The 24,072-nt window shown below is 36.3% G+C and overlaps 1 protein-coding gene across 3 annotated transcripts in view; it reads right to left on the reverse strand.

Moving 5' to 3' along the window:
- Positions 1-24,072, reverse strand: part of LOC127282118 (homeobox protein homothorax) — a 388,123-nt gene that overhangs the window by 63,477 nt on the left and 300,574 nt on the right. For all 3 annotated transcript variants that reach the window (XM_051306201.1, XM_051306200.1, XM_051306202.1), the window contains one exon: positions 10,665-10,741. In XM_051306201.1, coding sequence (XP_051162158.1) covers positions 10,665-10,741 — 77 coding nt within the window. The remainder of the gene's footprint in view (positions 1-10,664; positions 10,742-24,072) is intronic.

Here is a 24,072-nt window from a genome sequence, read left to right on the forward strand (position 1 = left end):
AGAAACAAGGAATGACTTCGCACGTGAATATTTTGAGATTCGGGAATACGTGCTTTCCCATGGGAAAGCACGTAAGGTTTCTCAGTTCCGAATGTATCGCAGAGAAAATGCTTATGATTCTATACAAGACGTTTGCCAATGTTCATAACCTCAAGGATCTTCTTTTTGCGGATTTTCAGACATGGATATAAATCTCTTCTATAAAAGAAAATATAAGCAGCTTATATGTGATACTGTTTAAGTCAAAATTTGAATTCATTTACCAAACATGACATCTTAATAAGATTAAACTATAATTATATACTACTAAAGATTTTCCAAGTCTAAAATCTAAAAAACATCTGCAAATATTTCGAAATTGTTTTCCACTTATGGGGATAGTTGTAACGAGAAAGTTCTTAGAACATCGTGAAGCAAGGATTCTGTATGAATTTAAAACCGACGATAAATAACTCAAACTTTAACACCGTTTTAATTCCTTAATTCCAGAAAGTAAAAGAATAAAAAAGCAAGTTTTTTATTCCATCTAGAACGAAACGCGCAAGTCCCGTATAGGTTTATCCTATCGCGGAAATATACGGTTATCCTCTTAAGTTAGACACTACCGAGACGGAAGCCATCGCATCCTTGTAATATAGTGTTCAATAAAAACTTAGTTACTGCTATGTCTTTCTTTCCTTATATCTTGTTCTGTAACCTTTTATGTGGATGATCTTCTTGAAAGCGCACATTACAACCTATGTCTTCCGAAATCATCTCTTTTATTGCAAAAAATTTTCGAGGTGTAAATTATAATGTTATAATAACAATAAATTATGTGACTAATAAATTTTTACATTTATGGCTTAATATGTTTCTATTACGTATTTAAAGATCAATGACAAAGTCTGGTGTGTATGTGAGAAAGGGATGTTATTAAAGAAAAAAGGATCCGTGTCGTAAACCTAAACAACGAACGACGACGCCGGTTTTCAACAATTTCCCAGAGCTGTCGTTATCGGATGTGTGGTCAACAGCTACGTGATCCGGTTTAAGGTTGTACGGGGAATGCGTCTGGAGACAATAACGACTCTACGGGTCATCAAATGAGTTTCTGAATGGAACTGGAGAGACTTGAGGATCGTCGTAATCGTATAGGACCTCTTGCCTTCCTTCTTCGTTTTCCACTCTAAAGCATATATGTAGATAGATATACAGGTCTCTTTTTCCTTCCTTTGCGAAATGCATACAGCCACCGAACGACAGGATTCACTGCTTCATTTATGATATCTAAAACACCTAAATACAACATTCGAGCTGCGCTGTAAACTTAAATAAAAATCCCAACTATTATTCAACAAGAAGAACACGCGATTTAATAACGAAACAAAGACTTTTAAAAATAATGAAAGGGAACCTTAACGATATATCCTACGAACTGCTTGGATAAAGCTCAACTATTTCCCATTCATATGCGGAATATGAAGTCCGCGCTCGAAACTTTGTGAGATAATATTGCAGGTTGGAAAGAATTAGACTCCTCATCCTTAGAGAGAAAATTAAAAGTTAAACGAAAGAAACTACAACGGAAGGAGCTTAAAAAGTTTTCTCTTCCTGAATGAAGAAGAATGGAGCAATATAATTAAAATGGAAAAAATAAATAAATAAATAATAGAAACAGAATGTTAGTATTTTATTTTTACTCAAAATGAAAAGAATAATTCATGAATGATATTTTAATTTCTTTTGAATCGGTTAGGGCAAAATTATTATTTCACAGATCAGCGAGTCGTTCCATTTAGTTGTCCGACGCTCAAGGGTCTGTTTCATTCAGAGTTCCCTATGGTTTAATCAATCCACCCACCAAGGCATATGCTCACTTGAATCGCGAAAAAAGCGCCGGCCTGGTAAGTGTGTGTTTTCGTCCACTAAAAGAACAAGGCGAAAACAACAACATCTACCACAAAGAGGGTGGAATTGTTTGATGCTTGATTGTCGCACAGCTTCGGGGGTCGTCCGATTGAGCTACCGCGAAACATCTGGCGACCTCCCGCAGGGCTCCCAAACGACAATCATCCTACAATTGCGAGGTAATACCTCGAAAGATATCTTCATCGTGAAAAAAACACCAGATGATCCAGATGAGAAAATGGAGCATTTCCAATCGACAAGTATAAGAACAGAGGGTTGAAAACAAGAATCTTTTAGTCTTCAGAAAGATATTTTTTGCCCTCGAAATGAGAGCTTCTGTCTCGCGTTCAAAGATAAATTATTAAGCAAAACAAGTCTCATTTTATTTTTAATAAATATGTGAGTTTTCAATTCTTCTAATTGTTAATAATTCCGAATCTGGTTTTATTCGATTTTTATACAGCTACATTATCAAATTTGGAATGAAATAGAAAAAAGATCTTTCGAAATTAAAAATCATAAAAAAGAAACGCAACCATTCGACCCAAAGAATGAAAAGGAGTGCGGCAATGATAAAAGCGTTCTCCTTGTTCAAACCATCTCAGCTGTAAAACACGACTACTTGCTTCCTTACCTTCACCTTCAATAACACGACATTTAAGATCATCGCTTCTTAGGTCTTTGTCGGAAGTCAACAAGAAAAAAACTTTTATCTTACTTCTCGATATTCTCGCATCAAACTCATATAATAGCAGAGTGTAATTAAATCACATTTTAAAATTTGTGTTTATTATTAAGAATTAAATTCCTAATAAAAATGATACATTACAAACTTAAAATTGTCTGTAAGTTACGGATGATGATCACACATATTTCATAGCGATAGTAATCACTATAATTTATTATAAACTTCCACTTAGAAGTATCTTGTAACACACTTTGAGCATCTAATACGGCTTCCTGTTGGATCAAGTGTCATAAAACAAACGTTTCTTTTAAATAATGATAATTATAAATAGTATTTTTTATTTTTAAATTATTTAATTCATTATATTTAAAAGAAACACACTTATTATCTTTAACAAAAATTTAAATCTATGAAAAATTGTAATTAGAATGGAACATTAATTAATTAATTAAAATAATTGTTGAAAATGAGCATATGAGAATATTAATCCGAAAAATTATATTTAGAAGTGAGTTCTTGTAAGACATGATGTCATTTGTAAAAGTACAAGAAACACAATCGACTCGAATGGGAAAATTGCTTTGAGATGTGTAGTAATTTGCAATCTAATTGAAGAAATTATTATCTTCATTAATAAGACCATCACTACAACAATAACCACAGAATAAGGTATATTTACATCCTCATCATTTAATACTAAATCCTTATCTAATCTTAAATCTAAGATCCACTCATTAGTCCAAAGCTTTACAACTTTTGACATGTGATCATGACTCGGACAAAACCAATCGTCGGATTCGTAACTTGAGATCCTGTTTGCGTGTTCTAGGAACCCTTGACCGATTCCGGGACCCTTGACCGCTTTCCCCACACTTTTGACTCTCTCTCTCTCTCTCTCTCTTTCTCTCTCCTAGCAATAATGCGATAATCCTCTCTTGCAAAACAAACGTAACGAGGGTTAGAATGGGCGAACCCTTTCGTTCAAGGGCTGGACCAAATCCCGAACGATCGATCACGATTGCCAACCTTATATACACATGCATCCAAAAGCTCACACTTAGAACAGAAGAGTTAGGGTTAGACACCCTTCTCGTCAACTCGATTGTTATTCTTTGGGCGAAAACTATTTACAAAGTCGGAGCTAATGGCATCAAGAGATTTCGTCTCCATATGCCTTCACTTCTCTCTGTATCTTGACACTCTTCGCATTAGCGTACTGTTTCTAAATTCGATTCAATTCAAATGCAGGGGCGTAGAGAATAAAAATTTCAAATCTCACATGATATAGTTAAAATTTGTACATTTGGAAAATAGTGAGAAAAATAGATTTACCAAGTAAAATCCTAGTAATAAATGGAGAAAATATAAAAAAAATTGAAGACACTGTGTGCTAAGAATTCTTCATGAATAAAATTGTTTCATTGACTCCGCAACAAAATTGCCATTAATCCGTAACACATGGTAATAGGACAAGTCGCAAGTCTTACAATACGCAGACGGTAATCAGCCGTTGCTCAATCTCGGCCAACATCCGTTCTAGAGATGCAAAGATTTTAGCAATCACGTATCGCTTTCATTGTTTTTCGTCTCTTTTGAACCGCCTACGCCAATGACAATTTCGATCCACAACGAGCGCATAGTGAGTCGACCCCGATCTAACCGGGCAAGCAGACGCACGTGTGTGTCAAGTCTAATGTAATAAGAGTTTTGTTCGAGTGGGTCGACAAACGTATGCATATTAACCCGGTCAATCTCGTAATGCTACCGATCCTCTTCATTTGAAGCGTAGGTGCAATCCGTTGACGCACTTAATGTCTTTCGCATATTGTACGTGTAAATCAATCTTTTACTTTGTATCCTACAATAAGAGATAAATATTTAAATGTCAACATTTCTTTTCTTTTCCCTTCATCCCAAGGAATGAATTTTAAACAAATAATTTCCAAATATTGATCCAATATTCGGCTAGTCTGACATATAGCAATTCGTTCATTAAGCTTCCTGTAAATATTTAACGGAGTGGAAGAACCGATTGAGAATCGTAGTATAAGACGCGAAGTGGAACAACCTTGATCCTCGTCCACAACCCTTTCCACAATGTTCTCGCACCCTTTCTGAAATCTACTGCCTCGTCCCATTACAAGTGTTCACCAATCCTACGCTGCTTCTTATAAGCCTCGACTCACAAACATGTACACAAGCAGCACAAATGGAAAACGGATTGATTAATCGCAGTAATTACCGATCAGCCCCCGCTAATTAGATATCCGACTCCTACGGCCCGCCCCAGAGGGTTTTCGCTAGCTGTGGGACTGGCGCACAACACTCAAGTTTGGTATATAGGGGTAGTTTTATCCGGAGGAGAGAAAGACGAAGGTGCCGCTTGAATTGGCCAAATGAGATTATTTGATAGAACCACCCAATAACGCTTCAAATGTCTGGCACGTGTGTTTATTTCCAAAAATCTAATTTAGAAACTATGGAGGAAAGATTATATAAGATATAAATAAAGAATAGCGCTGGCATTTTTTTAATTAAAAGTCTAACGAGTTATTGTTCAGAAATAGAAACTTTTCTAATCTGAATGCTTTAGACAGAATTTTTAGAAATTTTTTTAATTTTTTTTTATTTCTCGAATTTATGAAAAGTAGATATAAGACTTTTTAATTACAATCATGGACTTTTGCTTTGTACGAATCATTTCGAATTCTCTCATCATAATGCAAATGCCCGAAGCTTTATAATTATTAAGACGAGCTTGTCTGTCGATCTAGGGTAACAAGTAGCCTCTCACCTCATTACGTCTTCATGGACGATCATGGCGACTGGCAAAGATAATACTTAGCGTTTCCAGATGTACGAAGGAAGATACTTTTGTCACTACAAATTTTGGTGTGTCTTTGGAGTGTTTGATAAATGAAGGCAACTTCAATATTAAAAGAGATTATTGCAAATGTATCTTTGATATCTTACTTAAAATTAATAATTATAGAGGAATGCATCTTGATTATCAACAAATATCGCATTCTCTGACCAAAATGTTTGCCATTTAAATAATAAAAAAAATTAAATAGTAGAAGAAGTATATATATATATATATATATATATATATTATATAATGTTTTTGTATTCGTGTGTTGTAGATGGTCATTTAAATTCATGACTGCGGAACTATGATCCTTTATTGCAAATCAAATTTTAAATTACAATTTTAATATTACGACAAATAGGTAGATGTATGAAGCGAAAACTAATAATTTACACAAGTGAGTTTATATTGAATCAAATTTAAAGTTTATCAGCTCGAAATGGTGAATAACTCGGCTCAATTCATTGACTTTGACGGAGAAAGCTTGGGACTAACGGCATTCTCAGATGGGAATATTAACATCCGGTTGACGGAAATTTACGATCGCATGGACGCGCGTGCGCGCTGCCGCGGACGATTTTGCAAAACGGAACGTTACAGTCTCGTTAACAAGTCGGTTATACTTGCTCTTCTCAACGCAGAAGGGTGACTACCAACTTGTTCGTGGTTTTACAACGATCTAAATTACCTCTGGGACATACGGTTACGATGTTAACGATCCTCGCGGTCGCGTTACGCCGAACCTTCACGAACATTAAATAAATAAAACGTTGCAGAAGAAGATGGGCTACGATCAGCCCTCAGGCGGAAGACGAAAATGAAAAAAAATAACGACCATATTAGTCGTTATTTTAAATATACTCGCTCATCAAACACATTCTTCGACAAATTCCTTTGGAAACAAACTAGCAATTATTTTATAACTATTTCAACCATCAGCTTTATGTTATGTTTTGACATTTAGCATTGCTTTAATTTGAAAGGCAACAAAAATATGCTTAGATATTACTGTAAAAGTTATTAAAAATTATTATTTAATTATTGCTTCCTTATAGAGCATTGTAATACCCCCTCGAGTTAACTATTTTTTTGCATTTAAAAGTTTTTTAAAAATCGTTTTTTGCTCACAGCTTAAAAAAAATTTATAGGACACCTATGAATATATTTTTATTTAATTTTGTAGAGATTTTTAAGACGCGTCTTTTTGGCTATTAGTGAACATTTTACACGACTAAATATTAAGAAGTCTTTAACGTTTCAATTATTAAAAAATCTTAATCTCTATATGAGGAAGCAAAGTATTTATGAAATGTGCACAAAGCAAATGTAGGAGAGAGAGAGAGAGAGAGAGAGAGAGAGAGAGAGAGAGAGAGAGAGAGAGAGAGAGAGAGAGAGAGAGAGAGAGAGAGAGAGAGAGAGAGTGCTCAATATTAAAAAATGTTGCAAAACACTCATAATAAAAAAATTTTAAATCAAGTTTCAATTCAAAAATGGCTAGTAATTTTTTTCAAGTTTACAGTACAGCTTTTCAAATGTTCTAACTTGGTCATAACCTAAAAACAACGTATAAGTAGTGTTGCCAATATCCACGTATCATAAAGTTAAACTTTTGCTTGTCTCCTTGTTGAGCACAAGAAATTACTTAAATAAAATTTGTTAATGAAATTTTAAAAAAATTTGAAATTATCGGTTATTGTTGTTGAGAACCTATGTAAACGAAGTTTAGTAATAGTAAGTAAACTTTTTTTAAAACTGCAAAAAGTTTTTCTGATATGTCAAAAACTGTATTTTTTCAATTTTCTTTGTAAATAATGAATCAATGTGGCTAAAATTTTTGGAAATAGTATGTTTACATAAACATGTCCTGTGGACATTCGTAATAAACCGTAAACCGAATAAATAAATTTCAACTAACAATTTTATACTTCTTGGTATAAATTGGTTTCTGAAATCTTAAAATACATTTGCGTTAAAAACTTTATCTTTTTCTTAATTCAAGTCAAACGTGTGTGTGTAAAGTAAAGTCAACTTTCGGAGTTCAGAGTACGATTGTATCGTAAAGTGTACATAAAATTTGAGAAAATTATGTTCTGCACAAAGAGATGAATAAATAGCTCATCACCTTGCAATATGTATTGCAAGACAAATAGAGTAGAAAAGTGAAAGAGACAGATATAAAAAGGAGAAAAAAAGTTTCTGTGACTCTGACATTCGCAGAAATAAACTACCTAAGTGCCAAGTACCTTGGACTATGTGTCGGAGTAGGGAGGTCGATAAATAACGCCTGGTTTATTAGCGAAGTATATATTCACAGAGGAAGCTGGGGCAGAGGAAGAGAGAAAGTGGTTAAATTAGCAAGAATATTAGTACACATTTACGCCACAACTGCATCGCCACTCTTTATCTGGAAAGTGGGATAGTTGATAGTTGACATTCACAGTCAAAATGGCGTGCATTCCTCTCCTCGAATTATAACCAACTATTTTTTTTGAAAAATGTTATCATTCTTTTGATATTGGTTTTCTTGTCATCTCAAAAATGTTCTTTTATCAAAATAGTCTGAGAAATTCAACGACGGAGGAAAGTACAGGAGTAAAGGGAATAGGATTCGTAAGAGGATTTAAGATCTAGAATAAAAAAGGTAAATTGGCTTTGGACAGTTGTCGGGTTTATAAAGAGATTGAATTGACCAAAGTCGTCGATTCCGCATTCTTGGGATTTGATAGTCACCCCAGCCAATCTAAAAGCAGATTGCGCTCAATAAATTCGCATCGTTGCTTGTCAACAATTTTCCGCAATGATGCAGGGCATTACAGTACACGGATAACAAGCTGGCACTGGTTCTAACTACTGTCACGTCTGATATATGTGACGGAAAATTGTGGGCAAAGGGTATGCGGTGGCCAAGTCCTAGGAAGGCGTATAGGGAATTGCGATCCCTCTCCTGCTAAAGAGGGAAGGAGTGGAGAGGGGGAGTTTATGCAGCACTCAGAGAAAGCGTCTATTTTATTTGCGAATTATTTCATTTGTCCTACAGTATTCTAATTGGAACGGCTATTCCTAAGCCGCGCACGACGTGTGCGCCATCTAATTGCATTACGGAAACATGAGTTTCCTCAGTACAGGACGAGATATTTCAACCTAGGAGTCGCCTCCTGGAAATTGTTAGCATTAATGCTAAACTGTGCTGCAAGTGTATGTCACCTTTACTCAGGACACCTTCAACGTGAGAAAAAAAATCTTCAGCATTAAAAAATTTCCATATTGAAACGACTAAAAATTTGTAAATTAAAATTGTCGATAGAAAAATCGAATTTAGCGGTGACAAATTAATTGTGTTCTCTACAACCATATAAATTAAAAGAAACATATGGATCTGATGATCTATCCACATGTTAATTAACGCTTCTCTGTGGGCGTCCAAGAATCCGCTACAGCAGCTAGCATTTTGGAATGGAAACCAAACTCGACGTGTTTTCGGATATCTAGGACTCCTTAAACTTGATTTGTGCTCAATTATACGACACGTCCGCGATACCTCTTGCCACCCCTCCTTTTCTTGGTCAATCTCTTATAATAAACTCAGCAAAGAAGAAGAAGAGGAGGAGAAAGAAGTAGACGACTAGCTTCGTCGCGACGATTTTATTTATACACCGAATAACCACCCGCGTTTCGTTAAACGTCCAAAAACGAGAGAACATGAGAGGAGACAGGGTGGTGAGACGCATTTAGAGAAGGGGGTTGAGGTATTTGGCAATTTATTTCGCATTTTATAACCAGGCGAATATAGCGTCCGTTGATTCACGACCAAGTACTAACCCGGATTATTTCGATCTCACTTTCTAAAGTTAGCGCAAAGGATTAAACTCCACTTCGGGATCTTGGTTTCGTCTCGCTGGGAATTTTAGGGGTACGCGGTGGAGGATAGTACAATTTTAACGGTAAACAAGAGGAGGCATCGCTGCGGTAATTCGGATGTTGGAGCAGGTGTTTCGAGGAAACATCTATCAAGATGGTACGATACCGAAGTCCGCGTCGGATCAACGTAAAAGCGAAGAATAGAGAGGGTCGAAAGTAAGAGAGGATCAACCCTATTCCTTCACGAGACGCTTTCTACGAGTCTTAACCCTACCACGATCAAACCAAACCTCGAAGAATTATTGTCCACCCTTACATGTGAAGCAGATAAGTGTATGTGGGATTTCTGATCATCCTGAAAGAATAATTATTTCTGGATATGCTTTTCAACATATATAGACTATATGTTATATTCCTCATATGCATAACGATTAAAAAAGTAAAGCCGTTATACTTAAAAAAGCGTGCCGAATTTCTAACTACATATATATTGGCCTGGGTAGCCGCCTATATCTCTCTGCGTGAACTCGCCTTCTGGGCAATTTGTCAGCAAATGTGATTTATAATTCGTGAAAAAGGCATTTATCTTGAAATTATAATTCCAATGAATTATGCAGTTAGAAAAGAGAAAATTATATGGAACTCGTCAAAACGCAAACGATGTGAACTGGCGGGAATAAAATACAATCCATAGAGAGCAAGAAGAACCATGATCGTTTTTCGCTTCATAAAACCTTGGCGAACTATATCTCAAGAGTTCGAGCGTACGAGCGGAGAAAACCGACGGATGTCTGTCGACTTCAGCCGTCGGCCCAGATACGAAAATCGTAAAACTGCTACATAATAGCGACTTAAGAGTAGGTGTATAAGCGTATATAGGCAAAGAGGCACTTATCTTTTAGAGATTAAAGGCGTGTAAAATGCAAACGTAAGGTGCTTAAGATGCGCACTTAATCCTGATTCATGTACTTAAAGGCCAACATTGCGTTCACAAAAATTTATCAAATCACAACCATTGTTATTATTTTATTACTATACACTAACGAAAACGAGGGAAATAAATAATCCCACGAATCATATCTATTTAGGCTAATTGACTACAAAGCGACCATTTCTCGTTGAAAGACAATTCCCGATAAGCAACTGAGAAAATCAATTTACATATTCTTTTCTCTCCATTCACGACAATAAATCTTGAAACTTTTTTTGCTAAAATACGCTCCAGGGCAATCAAGTGATTTCGCGTGTGCCATAAATGTATCAGAAATTATTGCACGTCGATCTTTATCTGCGAAAGAATCTCGATCGATCCTGATCGAATATCAAAAGTATACACAAAACCGATTACTGAGTACTCACCAGTTGTTAACTTGAAGGATCGTCAGTCCCGTATCTTGCGCCAGCTGCTTTTTCTGGTCTTCCGAGGGATAGGGATGCTGTAACAGAAGAAAATACACCAATCAATTACAATTCTTAAGCTTAGGTTTATTTGGCAATTAAATACGTGCCTTTTGAAAAGTTTTTTAACCAAATTCACAAACATTAAGAACATAAGTGACAATTAAATTAAATACAAAATTGATAAACATTCTGCGCATCGCAGTTTTGAAACTATATTTTGATGAAAATTCAGGATTTCAGTATTCAGAACGTGGTATAAATGTGAAATGCGTGTTAGGTTAGGTTGAATGAGGAGAGAGAGAGAGAGGGGGGGGAGAGAGTAAGCAATGCTTGCCGCATTACAAGCTCTCTGTACCCGGGACACACCTGCGAAATATTATTTATTGCCAGGAAAAAAGAGGTTGGCAAAAAAGTAAACATACACAAGGCAAATAGCGGACGTTTGCTCCAATGCATTTTATCGTCTATAAAATTACAAAAAGTATTCTGTTTTAATGAAACTTCTTATATCGCTGAAAGTATAAAAATAAGAGTTGAAAAAATTGGAAAAAGCATTTTGCATACAAACATATATTTTGAATAGTTTTTCTCTTTTTTTGCAAGAAATTTGAAAGCCAAATGAAAAATTTAGCATGACAGGTACAATAGTATTGGGAGAGGTATGAACTCCACAACAAAGAACGAATATTAGTTGTGTTAGTACCGCGCAGCCGAACCACATCATATTTTTGCATAATTAGCACGTGGCGTTGGTAGGATTATGTTCCCGTAGACTTTTTGCAACGCCTGTGGTATTTTTGGAAACCACGTTAACAGCCGCAACCATTCCTCCCCTTGTCGGTATATCATGTTTCTTGGAGGTGAGCCACCGCCAGTTCTCCTGTCCACACAGCTACCGGCTTCCACCGATACAACCAGCGAATTTTTGACGAACAAGATTCGAGTGCATTAATTAAATGATTTTTTTTTTCATTGTCAGTGCTCTCTAAATCAGAAGATTGATTTTCGAAATTGAAAAAACAAATGAAAGCAATAAGATGTATAAACTCAACGTCTAACCATACTATTTCTTCGCACCTTCTTCTACTGTTGACTCTTGACTTCAATTTGAAAACATTTAAATGCAGGGAAACAATTAAGCTAGTGAATGATTCTTTTTACTGATCCCAGTGACGTTTTCAGGATCGATGCCCAACCGTAACGAGGAAGCAGTAAATTGAGTGCAGCAGGTGCGTGAAACAACGCCCCAGGAACACGGTTGCATTAGCAAGGTTGAAACTGTAAGGCGGTGAATTAGAGGACGGAGAATATTGAACATCTCTTTCTTCCTTTAATGCATTCTCCAACTCTATCTCTCTTGAATGCCAGCCGTTGGGATATGCATAAAACAATCAAGATAATTGTCGAAGCTTCGTGGGGACTGCCTCCGCTCGTGCCACCCTTGCCAGTTGCATTCGTTGTTGAGAAAGGGAGATGAACTAAAAGGAAAGAGAGAAAGCATGAGCTATCCAATTACATTGAAAACAATAGTCTTAAGTGCTGCCGGCGGCCCGTTTTGGTCTACCCTTGCTTCTCAACCCCAATGCTTTTCCAGAAGGGATCTCGACAGTGTCCCTCCTTTCCCACCCCTCCTCTCACAATATCAAGGTGAAATATCAGACGCATGAAACAACTAGTGGGCCCTTCGATTGCTATTTGATATATTGGTGTGTATTAAAATAAAGTTCTCTTTTCTAAAAACGTGACGGCATACGCTGAGAAACGAGAAATTAACCCATTTGGAGAAAAAAAGGCTATGGCAAACAAACGATAAAATGAAAATGAGCGGTAAAGAGACTGCATAAGAACCATTCGGACCTCTCGTAGCTAAAGGAGGGGGTTAAAACGATCCGAGCGGAAGCGAAGCTAAGTGTGTAAATGAGTCCATAGTTTAGTCCGATTGCCTCGAAACGATCCCTTCGTGGTACCATGTCTTTCTACCTCCTACCGGAATCCGCCTTGCTCTGAAAGCAATGGATCGACGTTAATTGGATTCATTCACCCAAGACTCTTTGACGATTGCCAACGACCCATTTTAACGCAATCTTACATTTTCATCTACTAAATACTTTTTCCACTTTTTAATTATCTGAACAAGACAAACTTTCTTATTATAATGGTCTTGGTCGTAGGTACTTTCATCCCCAATGTCTGTCACTTTAGAAATTGACTCAGATTGGTCAGATATCGAGAACGATCTGCCAACTTTCATCGACAGACATAGACACGTTATTATCGACCTCGGGCGACAATTTGCTCCGCTCGTTGCTGCGTCAGGTCGTCGATGTCAATGGGCGTGGTGGTTCGTGGCAGACATAGTCCTAGCAGAGAACTACGTCCATGGACTACGAAAGCAGAGTCCCCGGTGCCGAATGACACGTCGATGATGACCTGACTGCTGACTCTTGCTAACGAGCGGGGCGTTTGGGGCGTGGGATTCATCCGAGATCAAGCCTCGTCATCACGCTTCTCTTGACGCCACGAGTACGATCGTGAGGAGGAAAGGGGAGGACAAAGGTACTCGCTGAAAATTCAGTCTCCTATCCGACTACTACTTTTGTCACGAACACTATACAATCATATTAACTTGTGCGTAAAGTGTATCAAAAGCGAAAAATTATTAATTTTAAAAGTTTGACATATACAAAAAAGATAATAATCCCACAAACCCATTTACTACTGAAATTTAATTCAAGAATCTTTAATGGGAGTTTTCCCATTAATATATATATTTGCATATATCTTTGAAACAATAGTTTTCCAGACACTAATTCAATTGACAAGGAGTGTCCAAGCAGGGTGAATGACATGGTCTCTCTAGATTTCTCACGTGATGAATTGTCGTGAAAAGACAGCCGGTGTCCCGTAGCATGTAATTATGGGGAAACATAATGGAATGTACAAAGCTATGTGCGACTCGCCAGCTATGAGGTTCGTCCCGATACGAAAGGACTGATAAGCCGAACCCAAACCTGTGGTATGACGACTTGTGGAATTTGAATGGATACCGGCCACAGCCTCATCTGCCAAGGTATATCATCTTAAAGATCTACCTCGTCATCGTGGCAAGCCAACTTTCTTCGATCAACTTGGAGCTATGTCGAGACATGTCCTGCAAGAATGAGAGGACTGTTCTACAAGCAAAATCTTCTTAAACCCCCTCTTAGTCGAAAAACAAACGTTTCGTAACCTCAACTATTCCAATACTTTTATCAATTTTGTCTAGATTTCGATCTTAAAATGCATGAAAATAAAATCTGATCTCTAATAATAATTATTATTTAATTGTTTTATCCAAAGATAATAATTAATTTCAAGCTTGATGATAAAAAATGAATCGTGGATAAAAATGAGAAAAAGATTAAAAACAATATTTCAGAACGGTGTTGAAGATCTTTTATTGAGGACAATTGTACTAGTTCAAGGCGTGGTAGAAGTGCGATTCTATGACACGAAGGCACCTCTATCACTGTGACGCCCAGACCTGTCATTATCACGCAACACTATCTAGCAGACTATATACATGAATACCTTCCACAAGTCCAATATCCCACGATCGAACGATTCGTCCTTACGGTCAACGGATCTTAGGGTGTGGGACACATCCTCGAAAGTGGGCCACACCTCCCTCATTGTTTCATTCGGATCGAAGACAACATTCCACATACCAATCTCTTTCGTCTAGTAATGTCAAGGTTCAATCTACACCTCAGTGCGCGACCGCTCACCCCGATAAGGTCCGTCTCGTTTCTATCGTTTCGCTACGACTTTGTCGCTCACTTTCATTGATTAGGTCACCTCAAGATTATTGAACCCCACACTGATTGAGTCGCGCACTAATGAAAGGGGCAAAGGTTACGTGGGCCTAATCACGAGAACCAAGTGGAAAGTGAACATTGTGGTGGACAATAGCAATAAAAGACGGACTTGCGAAGCTTCTAATGAAACGGAGTTAATCATTGACCCAAGATTCGATTTCAACATTTAGACTTTGTGAAATTAAATTCTCTATTCACACCAAATGCAAAGAAATTTAAAAAGGTGCAAAAATTTTTTTTCAAATACAATTCAATTTATTCGAGTTTATTGAAACCACCAAATGATGTTTAGATTATATTTTCTATGCAAAATTCAAACATAACAATGTAGGTATAATTTTTTTCACACACTAACCAATATATATATATATATATATATGTATATTCATTGATTATGAGTGAGCCTATACATTTTAAAACAATTAAAACAAATTATTATTAAACATTACGAATGACGTAAGACGTGAAATTGATAAATGAGAATGATAAAATTCAATACAGCTGTAAGAATGAGCCATCAGTTTTAGGTAATAATATTCATATAAATTATTTTCTAAAAAAAACACAAGAATGGTGTTCATTTATTTGTTGTACTGTAAGAAAGTGGATCCAGAATCAACGTTAGTCAATTCCTTAGAGATATCTGTCCTTCATGATCGAATTTAATTGATGTACACTTTTAACAAACAATCTAAATAAAATGTCATTTGGTACCTTTACGAGATATTAATTAAAGTTTAATTAATTAATTAATTACAAATAAAAAGCTCATGTAATTTCTCATCCTATATAAACTATTTTGAATTGGTGGATTTTTAATATACAAATAGTTTGCATTGCAATGGTTTATTTAAAATCCACCAATCCAAAATACTTCATATAGGGCTCGTTGGATGCGGAATTACATAAGCTTGACTTTCTGGAAAAGGAAGTAGTATGCAATATATTTTAAATAAATTAGAAATTGACATAGATGAGAAGAATAATACTTTAAAGCACTGATTGTATCAGCAAATATATTTTTCCCCCACAGCTAATAAACTTATAGCAATATTGCATAAATGTTGCCAATATTGCTGTAAATTTAGGAGAAAGGGGAAAAGAGTGTTGCAAAAAATTTTGTATGGCACTCGTGCGTAAATCTGTACGGAAAAAAATTTTTTGTTGCGAAAACACTGCAATTTTCAGAATAGACAATTATATAAATTGTCATGTAGACTATAAGAAAATTGAGTTTCCGACACATAAATTGGGAATAGCACAATTCCATTTGCATTAATACAGATGCATAACGCATGCTTAAAAAATGTAAGTGTGACACACTCTATGAGATTTGTTTGTTTCCCAAAAGTCAGCTGTTTGTGAACACTTCAACTGCGATTTTTAGATGGCGCCAGAGATGCTGTTGATAACACAGCAAATTTTTTTCCGTGTGATTATACTCGTGTAATTTGCATCACTTGCCTTTGACTCAATCTGCGAAAGTCACACTCATATAATCACCCACTTTACACACTTGTATCATAAATAACTATTTTCTGAAGGTCTGAAATAAAAATTGTGTCGGTAAACTTTTTTTAAACTATTAAAAAAATTACTGTTTAGTTATACATAGTGTTTTTATGTTCTGGACCCCCTAAAAAAATTTTTTTTTTCGTTTTTTAAACAAAAATTATGAAATTAAAAAAATTAGGAGGTCCGAAACATAAGAATCACCTTGTTTAGAATTTTAAAAAAAGATAAAAAATAAAATTCTGTCTTTAAATAATTTATAAAAAAAAATTTATTTTATTCAACTACAATTTGAGGGTTATTTTATACACGGAAAGAAATAGATGGTACCAGGTACCATATTTGATCTTACATATATACGGACAGCTATCTAGATTCTATCAGTTACAATACAGATTGTACAGAGTAACATCTTGATTGTAGAAGGTAACATAACCATATTTTTTGTAACATCTTTGATAGTACCGAGTAGCATAATGATGGTACCAGATACCATCTACACTTAACCATCTTAAGATCATAAGATCTTACCATCTATTTCTCTCCGTTTAATATTATGAAAAGTTGTACAAACAGTTGAAGATATGCGTTAATAAATAAAAGTGTTGAAAAAACGTCCAATGTTTATAAAATGTAGATGTATTTCACAGAAAAAACAAAGTGTTATTTTAACACCAGAATTGGTGTTAAAATAACACACAACAAATTTTATCCTAAATCTGGGTTAAATCTTATGGGTTTTAGCATTGGAGAAAATTACCCGCAACAAAAATAACACCAGTAGTGGGATTACGAATAGCGCTAGTCGCTATGTAGCGCTTTTCGCTATTTAGGGTTAAAAACTTACATATTTTTAGTCAAATTTGTTCTAAATGATGTCCAAAATAAAATAGCGTTGACAGTTTTTTCAAAACTTAAACTGCAAGATCGTAATTCCGAAGAGAATATAAACATAACCCTACTGGATAAGACCTTTGACATAGAATTCATGTCAATTTCCTAAAAGGTTTTATCTACGTAGCAAACAAATACTACACGAAGGTGGAAACAATTCTCTAACTTCATGTTTGCCAACTGTTAGTTTCAAATAAAATAATTAACTAGTGACGAAATAAATTATACTTTAATATTGCAAATAACCTATTAATTTAATAAATAACAACTTTAAAAATAAATTATCTAGTTTAATGTTAAAATCATTTTAAACATTTTATGTGTATGCGTTCCAGAATGAAAAAACTACATTCATTGATGGTCTAACGAGGTTCAGAAAGAAATCTCCCGGGCCAATTGACAAGAATTTTTTCCTATCTGCTCCGTATTGTGCGACTTATGGGAACGGAGATAATTATAATGTTGGTAAGTTTAGAAGAGGGGCGGATGGTAAGCCTCCTTTGAAAAGCCTCGGGCGGCGAGTCCCCGTTCAAGCTCGCGCCGGAACCCAGCAATCATCCGCAGTCAGTCTTTCAGTCAGTTCTGTTGCTATTTAATTATCCATTTAAAGCATATAATTTTCTCCCGAGGCACCGATCCCCGAAGTCCGGCCCGCTCGAGCGACGACGGACTCGTGCACTATTCCCCAGGATCTGCCCCTCAGGAAGCGTGGGAGTGCCGTGTCAAAATGGCGCTCAATTTAAAGACATAAAATTTCAAATCATTACAATAATTAAATAAGTTTATTTGCATTTTTCAATATGTAATTTTTATCGTCGGACGTTTATATCTGCCAAGTCGGGAGTAATAAAATGACTGTTATCATATTTGCATGGAATAAAAAAGAATCTCGACATTATCTTTGTCTCAGATAAAAGGGAAAATGAAAGTCATGTTAACATATTCTAAATCTTTAAGCATAACTCGCCGAAATTTCCTATTATCATCATGTCGACAATTTATAAAAAGAGGGAAAAGTTTCGTGTTACATCTAGATCCAATATACGGCGCTTAGACCGGAATTATTCGTCCCGAATCTGCCCTGCCTTGTGGATTTGCCTGTAGCCCGTATATAGCCCCATTTGAGCCCGGATAGCGAATATGAGTCCACCTTCTTTCGGTCTCTTTCTTGTTGGGATGGAATGTCGGCTGAGGGGGTTAGACAGCGAGAGGGCTTCTCGTCTACGAGGGGTTACATGACGAAATAAATACAATATTATGCAAACGGCCGGAGCTGATCGCGCACTGCAAAGCCACGGGAATCTCGGGAATCCCGAATAAATTGACACTAAACGGGTATAGGAGGTTGGGGATACTTCTCTGTCCGCCCAGTTGGGGAGTCTTCCATATACGCCCCTGAACAACAACACGAAAAAGGGGAAATATATTGATAGCACCAAGCAGCGTACCCAATATCACCTAACAGCTATTTCGTTTATACCGGGATATACATATAAACGCGGGTCGGACTGGTGCGTATATGAAGGGTGTTGACTACGACCCCTGGGCCTCGAGTGTGTTTTCCGAAATCTATGCATAGTACAGAGGGGCGAATCGTTCTTCGTACCCTCGTTATGTGTCTGCTCTCCAAGACAAAAAAATTCGACATGATTTCCATGTCTGCTGGTCCTTAATCGAATCAGAATATACTTTCCATAGGGGGTGAATCTACTTCCGACACCTACAAAAATTTATGTCAAAGTAATGTAATGATTCCACTAATTTCAAATTTTGTTCAATTACTTAATCAACAATCTTTATTAAAACGGGCAAAAATTACACGGTTCTCGTGGATATCGTAATTCGTAAAAAAATTATCTCTCTCTTGTATCAGATTTTTTTCATGTGCGTGGCTAGAGTAAATTAAAGAAGATATGTACTCGGTAATTAACCGAATCAAGCAATTTGTTTTGTTCACTGTTTGTGAGGCCCTTCTGACAGAAGATTAAATTATCTTTAAAAAATATCATCACGCAAAAAATGATTCGTTACGCAAAGGGCAATAATTCTAATGAGAACACGTCCGTCAGAGAGCACAGTGCGTATCGTCAAACGAGAGGTTATGCATCGTCGATAACGAGTGCATCGAATAGTTTGAATGATTGACGTGATCGCGCCAGCTGCAACGGAAGAAACGACTCTCCCCGACGCCTTTACAGGAAATGCGGTGACCTCGTGTCACGTGAAATATCCTCTCGATTAGAAATTTCTCATTAAAAATATTGCATTAAAACAAACAGTATAGTTTCATTATTATATGCATGTTTTAAAAAGCTAAAGATTTTCATCAAGTATCGAAAGTATCATTGGAGCAAAATCAAAAAAGCGACGCCACGGAAGGGGTTCTGGTGGGTCTAGGTCAGACAATTGATCAGTCGCGTCAGACAGGTATGAAAGTTGCACACCTGTACCATGCCACGTGGCATGATGTCGGTAGAACAACAACGAGAGACAGGCAGACAGGTGATTGTCAGTGCTCTAGGCGATGCCCTGAGCTCTTCATAGATCTAATTCGAGTTGCAGATTCGACAAATCCTGTCAAATAATTACTGCAAAAGCAAAATAAAATTTACTACACGGTGGATTCACACAATTTGCTTCCTCGCGACGTCATATACATTCTCTTAAATCATGCAGGCAATGCAAATTCAATTCTCGTTTCAAATGCAAAATGCAGCACCAAAATTGCAAATTACACGTCTTCAAATTTGCATGTAATTTCACCAGTATGAAGACTAGTTATGGAAACAAAAATATGGCTACATACAGGCAAGTGATTTGCATGACGTAACTCAGTTAACCTGATGTAAAATTCGGAGAGTGGCCGATGGATTTTGGCTAATCGGACTTAAAGGTCGATAACACGCTTAATCGATTATTCGCGCCACATTAGGACATCCAACGTATAGCGAAAGCCACGTAAAAATGCGTTCGCATTCATGAGTAGGAAACGCTCGAAAAAATGACATGTCGTCAGATATTTAAAGCCGATAACACATGATTTTTATCGCGGCAATCACACATTTATCGACACTTCCGAATAAATTATGACGACCTCTGTGCATCCGCTCGTCGATGAATCTCCAAATAAAAGCTAAAAGGCGTGTCATTCATTCATTTCACAAGCGCATTCGACAAAAATAGTCATCCAACAATGTTAATGTTTTACTTTTAGCTGTGCAAGTTGTTGGCAGTACAAATCTCAACTAATTGGTTTCTTTAAGTACAAAACTACCAAAGTTTTTGCTGAAAATAATATGGTAACAAAACTCTATTTAGTTGACGTAAACGACATAAATTTTGAGATTCCAGAGGAAAAGATAGAAGAGAGGCAAGAAGAGAAATTCCTGTAAAGGGAAGTCCCGATTGCAATAGCGCGGCGGCCTCGTTATTGTCTCGGTCAATTAAGTCAGTGAAATTCAGAGGTAATCCAAGAGGAGTCCACAAAAAAGTCCTCGACAGGATCATTATCGTTATTTAATATCCTCGTCATTAGCGCGCTATAGTGCCAAGTCAAGAGTGTTGTTTATGTACACCCGCGCTCCCTTTCTTAGCGTTTAGTTGCATATAGGCAAACTTTTTGTCAGCACCCGCTCGAGATGCCGATTCCAAAGTCCCTTCTCGTGTAACAATCGATGCTCACATATAACTTCCAAATGGGTTAATTATCTCTTAAACTTCTCCCCGTTCGGATTCTGCAGAAACTTGTTTCATTTTTATATTCCCATTTATATAGGAAAATGCAATAACTTGTGAATCGTTTGATTGACGATGTACTGAAATTGGTCCTGAAAACTTAAACCGACAGTAAACTGTAATTAATAAAAGTTTTTATCGATATCAATCAATTTTAACTTTTAACTTATAAATTGAAATACAGATATTGTTTTTCTTTTTATATTGAGATGGATGAGTGACATCCATTTGTTTCATTTTGCACTTAATAAAAAAGGAAATAAATCAAAAACAATGTCTACATTCTTGTTTTCAATTAGTTTTATTAAAATAGTTTCAGGCTAGAAACAATATAGTCAATTGTTATACGGACTGTGTATTTATAGATTGGAATTTATCTTTTTCCGATTCATGATTTTACAATTGCTGTATTGAATAGCATCAAAGTTTCACTATATAACTTCTTTAAACAAACGAAACAGACCATATTCTAATTATAGTAATAATGAGAAATGCCGCTAAAAGTCAGACTTTGAAGCAACGTTATGCAGATTGACACAAGGATATTCTTATGCGAAGCCCTATTCCATAATCCTGTAAGAGTTTTATGGCTGCCGATCTCTGAAGCAAAACGCATTGTACATGAAATAATCCACTATCATGTTCTGCAAATGAAAAGTACTTTCAAAACGAATTCAATTTCAAACAAATAAAATGCTACAATCGAGTACTCGATGTGTTTTGATGTAAATGTAAATGAAACTGCCTGGTTTGCATTGAGAGAGAGAGAGAATATACTCAAGTTTTATTCACTTTAAACAAACTTGAGACACGTATTCCTTCCACCCTTAAATTGAATAAAAAAACTGATTTAAGAATACAAAATGTTGATAAACTTTTGTTAGAGTATGATTACAATTTCATAGAGCATAGCAGAAATTTGAATCGATTTCTCGATTGGATACATTTTCCTTGTTCACAACTCGAATATCGTGTGTGGGTAATAATCGTAGAAACCTGTGGCCGACCTCTTGTACATGGATTTACGAGTATTTCGCTCACGTTTATACGGTTCAAAGCTGAATTTACTAGCGCTCGGGTGCCATTACGATTCTTCTTTTTTGTTCCGGTTATTGACAGATGATGTTTTCCCGCGAGCAATACACACATTTATGCCAACTATGCTCTATGATGTGGTATGAGAACTCGATATAGGATCATAGACGAGCCTTGACACCGAACGTATTACCCTCTGAAATTGTCGATACCACAAAATTGTTGATGTTTCTAGACAATAGGATTATTTCAATAGATCATAAACGTAAAGCACACTTGTAACATATTAAATCGATAAAATTTAAAACAAAAGAATAAATAAAATTTAAAAGAAAAATATCCATTATCCATTATTTCTGGCGATAATTTGCATATAACTAAAAGGCAATTTTAACAGCGGAATATTTTCAAAAAATTTATATTTATTAACTGAGTAAAAAAAGTGGCAATGAAAAAAGACGTACAAGGATCTCCAAGTTTGTCCACTTTCACGCTCTCAACCCTCAAGAGCGAAATGAGACTTTAACGAACTGAACGTCCACTTAGATCCTTAGAAAAGGAGTCTTGAGATTCTGAAAGGATTCTTATAACGAAGCGGTGCAATCTCTGCTCTCGGATCCTCTACCTCGCATCACTGACGGTGAATTCGTGGCCACCTATGTAAGCCAGATATATTACGTTCCACGATGACCCAATATTTTAATAAAGTGCAACCACTACCCGTAACTAACTGACTAACCATGGTGCGCATAGAGTGTGTTAAAGAGAGTAAGCCTACCCGAGAGAAAGAGAGATGGAAACTGCATGGCCATGCTGATCTACGGGCAATCAGCCGCATTAATGTACCGCGTGCTGCTCGCTCTGTGTAAACCATATTTATAACACTTCGTCCCATAATATTCCCGCAGTATGCAGGGGATACGCGATTTTGCGGTGTCTGTGCTGGACTTTGGTTATCTCTCCTGCGGTTATCGATAAGGCGATAATTTTCCTCCATGGAGCTTATTTATTATTCATAGTTTACATCTCTCGGAAATTAGTTATTTTATTAACTTTTCTTTTTTTAAGTAATTTTATATACATATTTTGTTTGTTCTATTCGTGAGTATAAAATTAATAATAACATCAAGTCGAGGATCTTCTTTTATAACTTTCGGAACCAACGTGTTTTTATTAATACATACTGGAAGATATGTATAACATGTGTTGTGTAATATTAATAATTTCGCAAGCAATATTTCTTTCCAGATCCCCGATATCTCTCACGACAGTGTCAGCAGCAAATTGAGATTAATTCGACAATTTTTCTGAAGCGATCTTGCATACAGAGAGCACGAGTGCACAAGATCGATAACCTTCTGGCGGGAAGAGTCTTAGGCTGCGCAGTCTGGCAGTGAACACTTTGAAACATATCGCGTCACTGACATGATTAGCAGTCGTGTAAACTGAAATGTTAAAACATGACGTTGGTCGTGTGGTGACAAGTCTTTCTAGCAAGTAGTCGCAATACATCAAGAGATACATGAACTCCTGCCACATTAGACTCTGACGTAGACAGCAACCTGGCTCCAGAATTCTTGTTTTCCGGTATTCGTTTAGTTGTTTCTCGATTCTTTTTTTTAATTGACAACACGAATAAAAATAAAAACCAACAACAAATGCTGGAAATGGTCAAATTATTTTTATTCATATTTTCCAAAATGCCGTCACTCCTAATACATAGCACAATCCGGATGAATGAATTTTTATACCTGCGTATTTCACAAGATATTTAAAACGTCAATCAATTCGACAAAAAACGTTGATATAAAAGCTATTGAACTTATAAGAATACAAAAAATGATAAAAATTTGATCAACAAAAGCCGTAAATCAAGTTGTGAAGAAATCCATCGAGATCCGATTTTCTAGAATAGCAGCTGCGTATTGAGAGAGCTTATCGTTAAACGAGCATTCACAGGAGCGAGCTTTCGACGATATCCGACGCGTCGCAACGCAGCAACTACAATGCTATCACGTTGCAGGAATCCGGCTAAACTCGTCAGTAATCAAACAGCTACTCTCGATTCTTGTCGATATATCAATACCCACCGAGGCTCCTCATAAATTTATCAGAGGCTATTGAAAAATCCCTCTACAATATGTGTGCGAGAGAAACTTTGACTATGTGCCACATGCATGTTGATACATATACGGTATAGCAGAAAAAAATTCGTAATTATAAGTTAATTACTCTTTTTCTTCTTTTTTAGCAAAATAAAAACCGACAGCAGCCACTTTAAGCCCTATGTTAAATGGATCAAAATAGGGTAATTTCTGCGCGAGAGAGATTTC

This window comes from Leptopilina boulardi, unplaced genomic scaffold, assembly GCF_019393585.1.
Source record: "Leptopilina boulardi isolate dan_hultmark-lab unplaced genomic scaffold, ZJU_Lbou_2.1 LbouV2_280, whole genome shotgun sequence".
In the NCBI taxonomy this organism is placed as follows: Eukaryota; Metazoa; Arthropoda; class Insecta; order Hymenoptera; family Figitidae; genus Leptopilina; species Leptopilina boulardi.